Genomic DNA, 15,502 nt, shown 5'->3' with positions numbered 1-15,502 from the left:
CCTTCTATTCTTCTTTGAATCCAATAGAGAAATACAAATACTGTTTTTGTCATCTCTAGTAGCAATTTTGTCTGAAACGAAGGCATCGTCAAGAGCAGTGAAGGTAATGACATCACCAGTCAGGCTGACAGATGAAACCGGATGATTAGGCCGGCTGGCTGATTTCGTGATGCCAAGCAGCTAATCTGAACCACATGCACACTAAGCGGAGTCCTCGGCTAAGGCAGCAGGACAATACTGGTGGTGGGGCAGCCATGGCCAGCCTACCACATCCCCACTTGTGCCTGCCCCTCAGAGGAAGCAGACACAGACTGGGAGCCCAGGAAGCTGCTCTAAGGGACCAGTGTGCAGGCTGCGGCTTTGACAGTGTGAGCGGCAGTGGTAGAAGTACCAGGGACAGGTCGCTGAGCTTACTGGCACAGGTACCAACTTATGGGAGCCAAAATAGAGATTGCTGCTCCCTGGGCACTTCTGAATTTTAGATTTGCTCCAGAATAGGTTCTGAGACAGGCAGAGAGGTTGCTGAAGAGGAAATCCGTAAGGATTTAAACTAGGTTGGTAGGAGAAATCATTTTTTGAAAGACAGCAATTGCTAGAAAAAATGGTTCTTTTAGTTACCTAAAAGTGGCATTTCAAGACCACTCAGGCATCAGGTCTTGTCAGCATGGGGAGGTTCATGCTGACCACGAGCCAATGTCTTCTGGAATTCATAATCGAGCAAAAATAGTGTCCACAGTGAAGGGTCTGCTTGAAACAGCGTCTAAAACATCACAGAACTGAATACCCCTCCCCAAAAAAGAAAGAATAAAAATAAGGCTGTTCCTTTAAGTAATCTTATTTCAAAATAGTGCAGAATGAGATTTCCTCTTACCCGAACCCAGGAGTTAAGTCTTGTTTCTGCAGAACTCTGTGGTTCTTTGTTAATCAGACAACATAAGCACCATATTACAATTTTCTGGCTTTCATCTGTAGGAAAGAAAACTAAAATTAATGGTTTTATCAAATGGGGGAAAGAAGATAAACTGTTTAAAAAAATCCTTTTAAAACATCATTTAGAAAAAATCTCAAAACTACCAAGTTCACAGAGAAGGCCTCCAAGAGCTTGTGTGAAGCCTCTCCTGCGGGTTTCCTCTTCTTGTGGGCTCGGGCTCACTTGGGCTTAGCTCTTGTGTGGTCAGTCCCTTTCTGTAACAGCAGCAATTTTTAAAGCCAAACAGGGCCTTAAAATATGGAAAGAACTGGAAGAAGTGGGTTTTTCTTGAGAGCGGCTTTTCATTTCATATTTCAAACCACTAGTAATTTCAGCCTTTTTAAGGCAACATAACTGCCATAGGCAAGCCAGTCAGCATTTCCAATTTAATCTCTTAATTTTCTAATTTGCCAAAATATCTTTGCTTGTTAAAAACAAATTCAACATAAAGGATTGTTTTAAAACATATTCATTTTAGTACCAAATGATTTGGAGAAAATAGAAGCTTGTTACATGCTCCTTATTCTTTAAAATTTAAAACTTCACTGAAAATGTGATGGAAATCCTGAACCTTGAAATCATACACTTGGCAGGAACCTCTATCTGATGAGCCACTTTCTTTTTCTGTTGGTGGTGATGGAGTCCATTCCAGGTAGAGATTCTATAACTCAATTAAGAAACAAAAAAGAGGGGCTGGGGTTGTAGCTCAGCAATAGAGCGCTCGCCCAGCATGTACGAGGTGCTGGGTTCAATCCTCAGCACCACATAAAAATAAATAAAAATTTTTAAAAATAAACAAAAATGAGGCCTAAAAACTGAAGGTATCAGCACCAGAGCTGGAGAAGAGTAATGGGGGACTTCACAAAGAGGCCGTGGGCACCTGGGGTCAGTTCTGGGCAGGATCCCCTGCCACTCTCCTTCCCATTTTCTGCAGTCCAATAAACAGCCTTCTAAAGGCTTCCTTCATAAAGAAAAGAACACAATACTGACTGCAGGACGCCACTCAGTATTTTCACCACTAAGCAAAGATTGCTAATGGTAAATTTACCACCCACCCCCATCAACATTCATAGCTATGCCTGCCCAGTAACCAGTTCTCTGAACAAACAGGTGAGGGGCTATTCTGAGGGCCGTCTGTCCTTCCCCTGGCTTTCAGGAGCCCACATGAAGCATTAGTAGGCACTGGCTGGCCTGGGATCCCTTCACTTCAAGAGTCACGTGATTTAACCTAGGCTCCTTCAGCTTCGTGTAGCAAGTGTGACAGACCCGTCCAGTGAGATGCAGACTCAGCAGCAGCCAGGGCCAGAGCAAAGCAATGTGTTGAGCAGCATCTCCAAAGCCAGGTAGAAGCAGAGGGAGAGAGACATTGAGAAAGAGAGAGAAAGGAAATAAAAAAGACAAGGAAAACACAGAGATAAGCCATTTGGAAATGAAGACATCAAAAGAGGAGAGAGAAAACAATAATGGAGAGAGGGAGAACCCTTTTATTCAGTGATGTCCTCTGCACACAACTCCCGAGTTCTGCGGGGCTGTCCAGCTCTGCCCTGGTGTCCAAGCAGAGCAGCAGCCCTGGCCCTCCCTGTTCACCAGCCTCCCCCTCCCAACCTCTGCAACTGAGCAGCTTAAACAACAGGGGCTTACTGTCTCAACAGAAAGAGCTGGCATTACAGTCTTAACCTCTAGAAATGAAACATGAAGAATTTAGTTTTCATCTGGAATTTCAGTTCAAGATATAAAACATCAGGTGGTAAATGTATGCTGCATATTTCTTTTCCCACCACTCAATTTTTGAATCTCAGTTTGCACTAAGATCTACTGAAATGAGCCTCGGGAAGTTTCCCCTCTCTTGTAAGTGCCCCAGAGGTGCTCCAGCCCTCATCTCAGGGCCTCTGGGGAGGAGCCTGCCCAGCGAGCACCACTGCCTGGAGCGAGTGCTCGTAGCTTCAGCAAGGACAGCAGTGGCTTGTGTCTGTGAATCACCACAGCGGAGAAAGCTGGGAGCTGGTAAGCTGTGCATTTCAGTGCACCCACTCTGGGCAAAGAGAGGCAGGCCCACATGCTGGATGGGAGTTTCCATGGCTCTTCTTGTTTTTGTTTTTAAGAAAGAGAAAAATTAAAAATTATACAGTTGTTGAACTGAGCGTGCAGAACCACTCAACACAAGGGAACACCGTCTTTCGAGTTTAGGCTCCATAAACTAACTAACTATCTCTCTCTCTCTCTCTCTCTCTCTCTCTCTCTCTCTTCCTTGTACACAGCCCTAGCCTCTGGGCCTCACCACCTCACCCCTCCCTCTTCTATCCCAGCCTCCTGTACCTCCTCTCTTACCTCCCCTGAGTTTATTTTTATATGGAAAATTAAACCAATTTTCTTCTAAAAAGCAATTATTAGACCCACAAAGCATCTCACGGGTGCTGGTAACTAGAAGTCATTCAACAGCTTCTTTTCCTTTCTCCTGCCATCAGCCTCACTCAATGTTTTTCAAATGTCTGGTCATGCTACACAAGGGGTTGTAAAATCAGTCTGGGGTCATGAATACCATTTTTTAAACAGCACAATGAAAACAGATTCCTCATAAAAATGAGCATTCTTTCATGAATTGTCTGATCCCATGAGTGAGCATGTATGCATGAAGCACATATGTGCACGACTGTACATACACATGTATACAAATGCCTTTCTGGTCAAAGATGTTTGAGAGACACTGGCCTCGCTACAATACACAGACTCAGAGCAGGGAAGTGTGGCCTTGTGGGCAAACAGCGCTGGCTCACTCATCTGCCAAGGCGAATCAAGAGCCAGAAGGAGGTGATGGGAGGAAGGAGAGGAAGAGGCCTGAGGAGGCAGAACAGAAGAGGGTGGGGCGGAGTCAGGGAGGCCGAGGGGCGGAGTGTGCAGTGACCCATAAGTGTGTGCTCACAGGGCCACATGCAGAAGTATCCCCTTCCCACTAGTGCCTGGCTCTTCTTCTAAGCACTTATGACAGGATAGACATGGGAAATTTTTCAATTCTTTAAAATATCAAAGGGGAATATTCATTTTATCTTTGGTTCTAATATTGTTACATAATTCAATTAATCTTTTATTTTAAAAATCTGAAAAGCAAATATTACGTGAGCTAATAATACAGTCAGCCCAAGGCAAGTGCTCCTTTAGGGGCCTGCTCTGCCCCGTGCCAGGCCTTAGGAAGAAAAAGAGGAGGGCACAGCTCCTGCTCTCAGAAGCATTCAGTCTTCCAGGGCATCCAACAGTGAGTAAGTGCGACACCAGAGGAAGATGCTAGGGGCTGTGGGGACACTGAGGTCCCTGCCTCACCCCAGGAATGCTGTTTCAAAGGAGACCTAAGGAGACAAGGGAGAAGAGAAGCACAAGGAACTTATCCCAGGAGTTGCAGGCCCTGACCCCAAGGCCCCAGGCACCATCAGTGACAGGACCTGACCACAAAGTCTGTGACTTGTTGAGGAAGACGAAACAGGAGATGAGGCAGGAAGCCAGAGAAGGAATACCCCCCTATATGTACTCAACTTTCTCAAACTGCATAAAACCAGAATGTCACCCCTATGTAAGAGCAAAGCCATGGCTAGATTCAGACTCTGAAAGATGATTTCACAACATGGGAAACCGTTTGAGTTAACAGACTATCTTGAGAAACAAAGACATTAAGTTGGTATTGTTAGTCACTTTACGTGGAGTTAAAGATGAGGTGCTGGGGGATGGGAACGGGAAAGACAGTGGAATGAATCCAACATCAGACTCCTATGTTCATATATGAATACACGACCAGTGAAACTCCACACCATGTACAACCACAAGAATGGGAAGTTAAACTCCACATATGCATAATATGTCAAAATACTGTCATGTATACCTAAAAAGAACAAATAATTTTTTTAAAAAAAGATGAAGTGATGAAAGTGATTACGGACAAAAATTATTGTTTCAATCACCTGTAAGTTTCTGCCCTCTGTTTCAAGGAGGCCTGTTTTCTATGGATCTGCAGGAGGGGGGGTGTGTGCACGTGTGCATGCATGTCTTCTACACAAACACACACACACACACACACACACAGACACAATAAAGGACATCTTTCTGCAATACAGCAATAAATACACTTGATACATGTTCCGTGAAAACCAGAGAAAGATTTATAATTAAGTCTCTGTATGTTGTTCAAGCAGAAATTAAAACTGTCATTACAAGTTTGTGTTTTGAGAAGACACAGCTTGGATCCTTACCATATGCTAAGATAAAAGGATTCTGGCAGGTTTTTGCTAACAGTTGACGGATTGTGGGGAATCTTTCCATGATCATAGTAGGATCCTGAAAAGAAAAATAAGCTTTGGTCAGCAAAAGGGCACCACAAAGGGAAGCGGCCTGGATGCTCCTTACTTGGTATATTTTAGAAAAGCAGACCAAAAAGAATTAGAGAAAATCTCAGGAAAGAATTCACAAACAGTCTAACAAGCAGTCAAGCATCCTACTAAACCGTAGTCAGGAAAGGCTAGTCTATCTGAAAATAACTTAGGCTGAATAAGAGCTTTATTTTATTTTATTTCCTAGAGTTTGAGGCCAGGGGTGCTCTACCACTGAGCTACATCCCCAGCCCTTTTTAGTTTATATTTTGAGATAGGGTCTTGCTAAGTGGCTGAGGCTGGCCTTGAACTTGTGATCCTCCTACCTCAGTCTCCCAAGTCCCTGGGATTACAGGCATGTGCCACTATGCCTGCCTGGCCTGAGTAAGAGTTTTAAGAACTACTGGTGATTAATAACTTTATAATCCTATATCTTCATATTGCTTTTTAACTCTAGCAAAACAAGGAACATTATTAATCCAGCTCCAGTGAGGCTATTTCAAAGAATGTTTAAAGGAACAAGAACTCTAGAATTTGTAAAAAAAAAAAAAAAAAAAAAAAAAAAAAAGAAAGAAAAGAGAGAAAGAAAGAAAACAGCCAGAGCCCAAAGATACCCATCTCTGCTCATTAAAATTTTGACTGCTGTATGCTAAATGACATCATACTTAATCTGAAACAACCTAAACCTTGAGACAAACCAAATAGAAAACAGCCTAAGATTAAAAAATACAAGTGCTGTTATACAACTGGCCCTTTTCCCACTTCTTTACCTTTCATGAAAGTTCAAAAATAAGACCCAACTGAGATAATGTGCAGGTAAGCTGAAACGATAAGCATTTCCTGCTGCTGCAGCAATAAATTCCTCACGTGTGTCTCAGCACCAAGGCTGGCCCAGACTTTCTGGGACCACGTTAAGGTCAAGTTACATACATCTGACTACACAGAGTATCTGCCCTTCTGATTTCCAAAGACATGTGAACTCATATTATCAACAGAATTATTCTTCAAATTTCCTACTTGCTTCTTTGATTAATGGCAGGGAAGCATAACATGAGAACATATATATTAGCAAATGATTTGCCTTTTCTTTTTGAAATTTACAAGTACATACAAAACAAATGATATATTTATAATAAAAAAGCACGTGCTGTCGTAAAATATCTATTAAATCAAAAAATATTTTGGCAAAAAGAAAACTTAACATTTCACAAATGATTACTAACAGTAGTGAAGATCTTCTCTAATATTAATTAGAAAAGATCACTTGGAATTTTAGAAGAGACCCTACTATCTTAACAGTCAGGTCTGAGTATTAGAACAGATCTTAGTACCTCTCAGGACAGTCCACCTGAGAACAGGGCTGAGGAAAGGGTAAGCACTTCAGCGAACTCTTCAAGATGTGAAGGGCACAAAGGCTTTGAAAAAAATCCCATTTATTACTTGAAAACAGCATCAGAGTCTTATTTATTTAATAGCCTTTTTGGCAATACATGGGTCCCCATGTTTATAATAGCACAATTTACAATAGCCAAACTCTGGAATCAGCCTAGGTGTCTGTCAACAGATGGATGGATAAAGAAAATGTGGTAGAGATGCACAATGGAGTTTTATTCAACCATAAAGAAAAATGAAATTATGTCATTTGTAGGAAAATGGATGAAACTTGAGAACATTATGTTAAGTGAAATAAGCCAAGCTCATACGGTCAAGGGTTGTATATTTTCTCTCATATGTGGAAGCTAGCGAGGAAAAAGGAAAAGAAAGGTGGTGGGTGGGGCCTCATAAAAATCAAAGGGAAATGAGTAGAGCAGAAAGCAACCAGAGAGACGGAGGAGGGGAGAGAAATGCTGGGGAATGATACTGGCCAAGTATACAGTGAGCATGGACAAATACATAACACCACACCCACCATATATACAACTACAGTGTACCAGTAAAAATATTGAGAATAAATAAAAGTAACCAGCATGGGCTTGGGGTGTAGCTCAGGGGTACAGTGTTTACTTGGGTTCTAACCCCAGCGTCACACACACACACAAAAATAAAAAATAAAAATTTAAAATATGTACACACAGGCATAAAGTAAAAAAGAAAACATATATACGAAAAAATAAAAACTTTCTTGGTCAGAAAGTCTCATGGCAATATAGCTACCAAGAAGAAAAGACGAACATAAAAATAAATCAGAGAAGGAAACCGGCTCTTGTCTGCTGTACCATAGGAAACTCATCTTTCTAATCCTTAAGTGCAGGAGGTCAGTAAAGTCTCTAACCCTGCACAGCACTGTGGCCTGGTGGCATCTGGTGGAGTCCCTAATGTCATAAAACAATTTCACTATTTTGGTCCACTACTCACCGCCTCTTTCAGGGTTTCGTATATCTGTCTCAGGAACTCCTGGAACCGAGGAAGGTGAAGACAGGTGTCCTGCTGGGTCTCCAGAGTGCAGGCCTGGTTCCACCCAGAGAGCTTCTGCAGCCAGAACTGACAGTCAGATGTCAGGTCTCCAGACTCCCGGGCCATGTCAGAAAGAAGGATCAGACGTCGCTCCACAGCAGCCTGACACCACTGAAGGGACTGAGCACACGTGGGATCTGTAAGAAAGGGTGCAAGGACACACTCAGAGAACCTCTCTCAGGAGTGCCTTCATGATCCACCCATGGGGAAGGGGACTCCAGAGACCAAAACTGCCTGCCTTCAATGCTGGAGTCATCTCTGAATCCCTCAGAAATGTGTCACCCAGCTGTGGCCCTGATTCTTACCATCTGAACTTTTTATCATGAACAGTATCATTAGATTAGAAGTCATTATAGTTCCCATAGGCACGTGCTAATTATGTATAAAAAGCACAGCTGATAATACTTTAAATCTTCTTTTAACGATTGGGCTATTTTTAAATGTTCTGAATATGAAGTTCCTTTGAGAATTTTAATGTAATGGGAAATCAAAAACATCCATGGGTATTTAATAGTAGTCGGTGCCTAAGAAATGTTTTTGAAATTCTTATGTTTTGTATGCATTTCTGGCTTCTCGTTTAGGTGTGAAATAAATCTCTATGTATTACCAACTAACAGATTTTCTTCCCAGTTTCTCTATTTCTTAGAAAATATAAAAGACTCCATTCCACTGTATCAATTTAAACAATCTGCTTAACTAAAATATGTTTCACACACTTGCTCTCAATTCATTCACAAGAAGGAGCCATATTTTAATAAAATGTAATAAATTCCACTTAGTAAGCCGGTATACTTGCCTGTGTAGAGAATGAATTGGAGAAGGACAAAAGGAAGCTGTGACATTCCAGGAAAGACACAAGGCTGGAATGGTGGTGGCAGTGCCATGTGGCATGCTGTTCTGCTCATGACCCCTCTCCCACAGCTTCCAGTGTTGGAAAATATAGTCTCCTGAGTCTGCCTTCCTACCCCTCAAGTTCAGGTTAGAAAGCACAGGGGGTCTGCAGGAACCACATGCTACGTGGGAGCTGGGTCAGTGGACTCCAGGGCCCCCTCCCAGCCAGTGTCTCCTCATGGGAAGCAGGGTGGCCAGAAGGGGGGCTCCTTCCACAGGTGCAACTTTCACAGACTCTGCTCTTCCTGGGGCAGAGGTGACACTCAGGAATCTCATTTCAAGAGAGATGTCACTGGGAATGGTAAATCAATTGAGTTTAAATCCTTGGCAGCAATAATTAACAGATAAAATGCTCCTAGTCAAACACCAAAAACATCAACAAAGGAGGTTCCCAGTACTAAACAGGAAAAGGAGTCAAAGTTTAAGAAGATTGCACAATTTGGCTTCAGTGCAAAAACAAACAAACAAACAAACAACTAGACCAAGAAGATGAAAATGGCACTTAACAGTTTACGAATTTTGAGAAGGAATAGATGAAAAAGAAAACACACAAAAAGAGTTTAACAATAGAGGAAACATGCCTTCTGTCAAAATGGCCCTTATCAGGCAAACATCCAGGCACTGGCCCCAGCTCCTCCCATCTCTCATGGTCCCACTCCTCCAGGCCATCAGGACACCTGTCAATTGTACTCTGAGTGAAGCCATGTGCTCTGCCTTGACTGCACCCTTCCTTACATGCCACTGCCACCACCATTCCAGCCTTGTGTCTTTCCTGGAGTGTCACAGCTTCCTTTTGAATTCTCCAATTCATTCTCCACACAGGCAAAAACAATTCTTGCAAGTGTGTTACTGCACTGGCACCCTGTTCTGCTCATGACCCCTCTCCCACAGCTTCATGGAAAGAGGTCCAACTCCGTGTTAGGAAAGCACAAACTCCCTACCAGAGGCTCAAGGCCCTGCAAAAGGAGGCTCCGTACCCCTCAGCCTCCCTTGCTTCCTCTCCCAGCTCACCAGTCCCCCACCCTCACTAGCACACCAAGCCTCCCCAGGAGCAGGCCCTTCCACAGCGGCCTGTACAGCTCAGCAGGCTGGCAACAAACCTTCTCTCACAGGTTGCCTTCCTAGAGTTTGAAAACGATATGCCTAGGTGTGGCTGTCCTGATATTTATCCTGCTCAGATTCATGAACTTCCGGGATCTGTGGTTTGGTGTCTAACCTCAATTGGACAAATTCGTAGTCATCACTGTTTCAAATACTTCTCCTCCTCCGTGGACTCCCATCACACACGCGCCGCGTCTTTTGCTGCTGTCCCTCGCTCTTGGATGTGCTGTGGGTGGTTCTGGTTTTGTTTCACCTATCTTCGTTCTTTTTACTTTTCAGTTCGGTTTCTGTTGAGATATCCCCCAGCTCACAGACTCTGTCCTCAGTCATGTCCCATCCACTAATGAGCCCACTGAAGACTTCTTCATCTTGACCCTCAGCGTTTCCGTTTGGTTCTTTCTTCGAGCACCATTTCTGTGGCCACCTGACCATCTGTTCTTACACGCTGTTCACTTCACCTATCAGAGCCCTTGCACAGAGATCACAGCTATTTCCACTTCCCTCTCTGACAAATCCAGCCTCCCCACCCTCTCTGGTTCCTATGTCCAGTGACTCTCTAAACTGTGTGCTTTGTCACTTTTTCCTTGGGAGCTGGACATGACGGACAGGATAAGAGGAGCGGCTGCCAAAGGCCTTTTCTTGAAGTGGCTGTGAGGCATGCAGGGAGGTGCGGCCTCGTCTTCCAGGTGGCAAGACTCACAGAACCAGCTGGCCCCACACAGTGTGGCTGCAGGATGACAATAGTGGGTGGAGGCTGAGTGCTTCCCTCCTCCCACACAGAAGGCTAAAGCGGATTGGTTCATATGCTCCCACTTCTGTTCTGAGAACTGCCTCTCCTCCTTGCTTTGTGGCCTTGTGGGACTGTGTCTCAGGCTGTGCATCCTTGGAAGGCGGGGTGTCACAGAGGCCCAACAGAGGTCGAATCAATAGGAGACGTGTTCGACAAACAAAAATGAGGAGAGGAACACCGAGCTACACTGCAGTTCCCTATTCACCAACGTGTGGCTCCACCCAAACCACCTCCATCTTGGGACACTGCGGCCACCGCCACAGCCCTCCCCACATGGTAATCTCCACAGTGGGACATCTGACAGTGCCAGGAGGCAGCTGCTTGTTGCAGCACTGCACACCACACTGCTACATCACCAAACAGGCCACCCAATACCACCCTACGATCCATCCTTCCAGCCTCATCTCTGCAAACTGTTGCCTCCACCGCAGGACACCTCCACCGCCATCTTGAGTTACCTCTGCTACTGCCTCTGCCATCTACATCTGGGGCAGCTTCCACTTTGGGACACGGACTGGGGCCTGGAAGCCCAAAATCAAGCCCCAAAAAAGGCTTGACACTACTGCCACCAATAACAAAGGACACAGCCACTTCCATCTAGGGACAACAGCCAGGACCTGGAAAACCATCACCAAGGTCCCGGTGGGCCTGGTTGCACCAGAGGTACCTCCTCTAGGTGAGCTCACAGTCACCATCCTGTTGCAGAGGCAGCAGGGAGCCTTGCATGGAGTTGCCTCTTTCTTTTTTCTCCTGCTAACAGACAAATTCTTTTGATTACCCTTTCACTAGTCCTATATTCTAACACCTCTGTATTCTCACATCCTATCTCATAAACATCACATTCTACCCCCTGCCACTCTGTCACGAGTAGAAACTGTAAATCCTTATGCAAACCTACTGGCTATATGGTAGAAGATTACACAACTGATCATTTCTATTTATAATGACAAAACTGTAAATGTCAAAATAGAAGCTAATTGACTTATGGTTGCATATTGGTTGCATTGGATGCTATAAACATTGATATCCCTCTTAACGGTGAGATATTGGTAACCTGCAGGGACACTATAAGATTATGGGGTAGAAGCTTCAATACCTCAGATCTGCACTGCAAAAGAGGAAGACACATAGACAACATGAAAAAACAAGGGAGGAATGTGCCCCAACAAATCAAGATACTACAACAATAGAATCCATTGAAAGTGCAGTAGATGAAATGTCAGAGAAGGAGTTCAGAAGGTTCATAATTAAAATGACCTGCAAATTAAAGAATGACCTAAGTGAGCAAATATAGGCAAAAAATGATTACTCTAAAAAAGAGATAAGAGAGCAAAATACAGGCAACCATTGATAACACCATCAAAGAGATATGAGACTAAATACAGGTAGCAAAATATAACTTCAAGAAAGAGATTCTAGAAAAAAAAAAACCAGAAATCCTTGAAATGAAGAAAACAATAAACCAAATAAAAAACTCAATAGGAAGCATCACCAACAGATTAGATCACTTGGAAGACAGAACCCCAGGCAATGAAGACAAAATATACAATCTTGAAAATAAAGTTGACCACACAGTGAAGATGGTGAGAAACCATAAACAGAACATCCAAGAATTAGGGATAACATCAAAAGACCAGATATAAGATTTATGGGGATAGAAGAAGGCACAGAGATTCAAACCATAAGAATGCACAATCTCTTCAATGAAATAATATCGGGGGGGGGGGGGATAGTAGAGGATAGGAAAGGCAGCAGAATACAACAGACACTAGTATGGCAATATGTAAAACAGTGGATGTGTAACTGATGTGATTCTGCAATCTGTATACGGGGTAAAAATGGGAGTTCATAACCCACTTGAATCAAAATGTGAAATATGATATGTCAAGAACTATGTAATGTTTTAAACAACCAACAATAAAAAAATAATAATATCAGGAAATTTCCTAAACATAAAGAAGGAATTGGAAAATCAAGTACAAGAGACTCACAGGACACCAAATGTACAAAATTACAACAGATCCACACCCAGACACATTATAATGAAAATGCCTAGCATACAGAATAAGGATAGAATCTTAAAAGCTGCAAGAGAGAGGAACCAGATCACATATAGGGGAGACCAATTCAGATCTCAGCAGTTTCAGCCCAGAACCTCAAAGTAGCAGGAGATCCTAGAAAAACATACACCAAGCTCTGAAAGAAAATGGATGCCAACCAAGAATCTTATATCCAGCAAATTAAGCTTGAGATATAAAAACCTTCCATGATAAACAAAAGTCAAAAGGATTTACAGCAAGAAAGCCTGCACTACAGAACATTCTTGGCAAAATATTCCATGAGGAGGAAATGAAAAACAACAACGAAAATCTACGAAGGGAGGAACTACACTAAAGGAAAGGCTAATCAAAGGAGAAACCAAGTCAAGTTAAAAACCAAAAATAGGGCTGGGGCTGGGGCTCAGTGGTAGAGCAGCTGCCTAGCACTTTTAAAGCACTGGGTTCGATCCTCAGCACCACATAAAATAAATAAATAAAGGTATTGTGTCCATCGACAAGTAAAACAATATTTACAAAAACAAAAAATAAACCAAATGACCAGGAATACAAACCATGTCTCAATAATAACCAAGAAGATCAATGGCCTAAACTCTCCAATTAAAAGATATAGACTGACAGATTAGATTTTTTAAAAAGACCTAACAATATGCTGCCTTCAAGAGACTCATCTCACAGGAAAAGACATCCACAGACTGAAGGTGAAAGGACGGGGAAAAAATAATTTTTTTTTTCACTCACATGGACCATGTAAAACAGCAGGGGTTTCCATCCTCATATCAGATAAAGTGGACATGAAACCAAAGTTAGTGAAACGGGATAAAGAAGGTCATTTCATACTGCTTAAGGGAATCACACATCGACAAGACATAACAATCATAAATATCTATTCCCCAAACAATGGGGCATCTATGTGTATCAACTTCAAGAATTAAATAGACCATAACACAATAATACTGGGTGACTTTAATACACTTCTCTCACCACTGGATAGATTATACAAAGAAAAACTTTATAAAAACTACAGAACAATCAATAAGTTAGACTTAACAGATGTATACTGAGTATATTATCCATCAACAAGCGAATACACTTTCTTCTCAGCAGCACAGGGATCCTTCTCTAAAATAGACCATATATTATGCCACAAAGCAACTTCAGCAAATACAAAAACATAGAGATACTACCCTGTATTTTATCAGATCATAATGGAATGAAATTAGAAATCAATGATAAAATAAAAAATAGATGCTACTCCAACACCTGGAGACTAAACAACACTCTGTTGAATGAGCAATGGGTAGCAGAAGACCTCAAGGAGAAGATAAAAATATCCTTAGAGGTAAATGAGAACACTGATACAATATATCAAAATCTCTGGGACACTATGAAGGCAGTACTAAGAGAAAAGTTCCTTGCTTTGAGCTCATTCATTAAAAGAATAAAAAGTCAAGAAATAAATGACCTAACATTTCATCTCAAGGCCCTTGAAAGAGAGCAAATCAACATCAAAAGTAGTACAAGACAGGAAATAATTAAAGTCAGAGCTGAAATCAATGAAATTGAAACAAAAGGAAACAATTCAAACAATTGACTAAACAAAAAGTTGGTTCTTTGAAAAAATAAATAAAATTGATACACCCTTAGCCACACTAAGGAAGAGAAGACAGAAAATTCAAATTATTAAAATTTCTGATAAAAAAGAAAATATCATGGCAGACACTACTGATATAGAAGATAATTAAAAATTATTTTGAAAATTTATACTCCAATAAAACAGAAAATCTCGATGACCTCAACAAATTTCTAGAAACATTATGATCTTACCCAAAATGAAGGAGGACATACACATTTTAAATAGATCAATTTCAAGCAAGGAAATAGAAGACCATCAAAAGCCTACCAACCAAGAAAAGCCCAGAACCAGACGGTTTCTCAGCAGAGTTCTACAAGACCTACAAAGAAGAATTAATAATAATACTCCTCAAATTATTTCATGAAACAGAAAAGAAGAGAACCTTTCCAAACTCATTCTATGAGGCTAGTATCATCCTGATACCAAAATCAGACAAAGACACATCAAGGGAAAAAAAACATTAGACCATTATCCCTGATGAAAAATTCTCAATAAAATCCTGACAAATCACATACAAAAACATATTAAAAAGATAGTGCACCATATTCAAGTGGGGTTCATTCCAGGGATGCAAGTTTGGTTCAACATACAGAAATCAATAAACATAATCCATCACATCAATAGACTTAAAGATAAGAATCATATGATTGGGCTGGGGATGTGGCTCAAGTGGTAGCGCGCTCGCCTGGCATGCGTGCGGCCCGGGCTCGATCCTCAGCACCACATACAAACAAAGATGTTGTGTCCGCCGAAAACTAAAAAATAAATATTAAAAAATTATCTCTCTCTCTCATCTCATCTCTCTCTCTCTCTTTTTTCTTTAAAAAAGAATCATATGATTATATCAATTGATGCAGAGAAAGCCTTTGACAAAATACAACACACCTTTCATGTTCAAAACACTAGAAAAACTAGGGAGAGTAGGAACATACCTCAACATTATAAAAGCTATCTATGCTAAACTCAAGGCCAACATCATCCTAAACAGAGAAAAACTGGAAGCATTCCCTCTAAAAACTGGAACAAGACAGGGATGCCCTCTTTCACCACTTCTATTCAACATAGTCCTTGAAACTCTAGCCAGAGCAATTAGACAGATGAAAGAAATTAAAGGGATACGAATCGGAAAAGAAGAACTCAAACCATCATTATTTGCTGACTACATGATTCTATACTTGGAGGATCCAAAAAATTCCACCAGAAAACTTCTAGAATTAATAAATGAATTCAGCAAAGTAGCAGGATATAAAA

The 15,502-nt window shown here is 41.8% G+C and overlaps 1 protein-coding gene across 5 annotated transcripts in view; it reads right to left on the bottom strand.

The window, feature by feature from the left end:
• Positions 1-15,502, bottom strand: part of FANCC (FA complementation group C) — a 192,608-nt gene that overhangs the window by 117,154 nt on the left and 59,952 nt on the right. For 4 of the 5 annotated variants that reach the window (XM_081262803.1, XM_081262801.1, XM_081262799.1 and 1 more), the window contains 3 exons: positions 7,678-7,913; positions 5,206-5,290; positions 872-966 (listed from right to left, as the gene is read on the bottom strand). In XM_081262803.1, the coding sequence (XP_081118929.1) occupies positions 872-966; positions 5,206-5,290; positions 7,678-7,842 (345 nt within the window). In that variant the 5' untranslated portion in view covers positions 7,843-7,913. The remainder of the gene's footprint in view (positions 1-871; positions 967-5,205; positions 5,291-7,677; positions 7,914-15,502) is intronic. The other variant, XM_081262802.1, reaches the window with a different exon arrangement.

This window comes from Spermophilus citellus (genome assembly GCF_964194105.1).
Source record: "Spermophilus citellus genome assembly, chromosome: 12".
Classification (NCBI taxonomy): Eukaryota; Metazoa; Chordata; class Mammalia; order Rodentia; family Sciuridae; genus Spermophilus; species Spermophilus citellus.
This window is presented reverse-complemented; position numbering and strand designations above follow the sequence as displayed.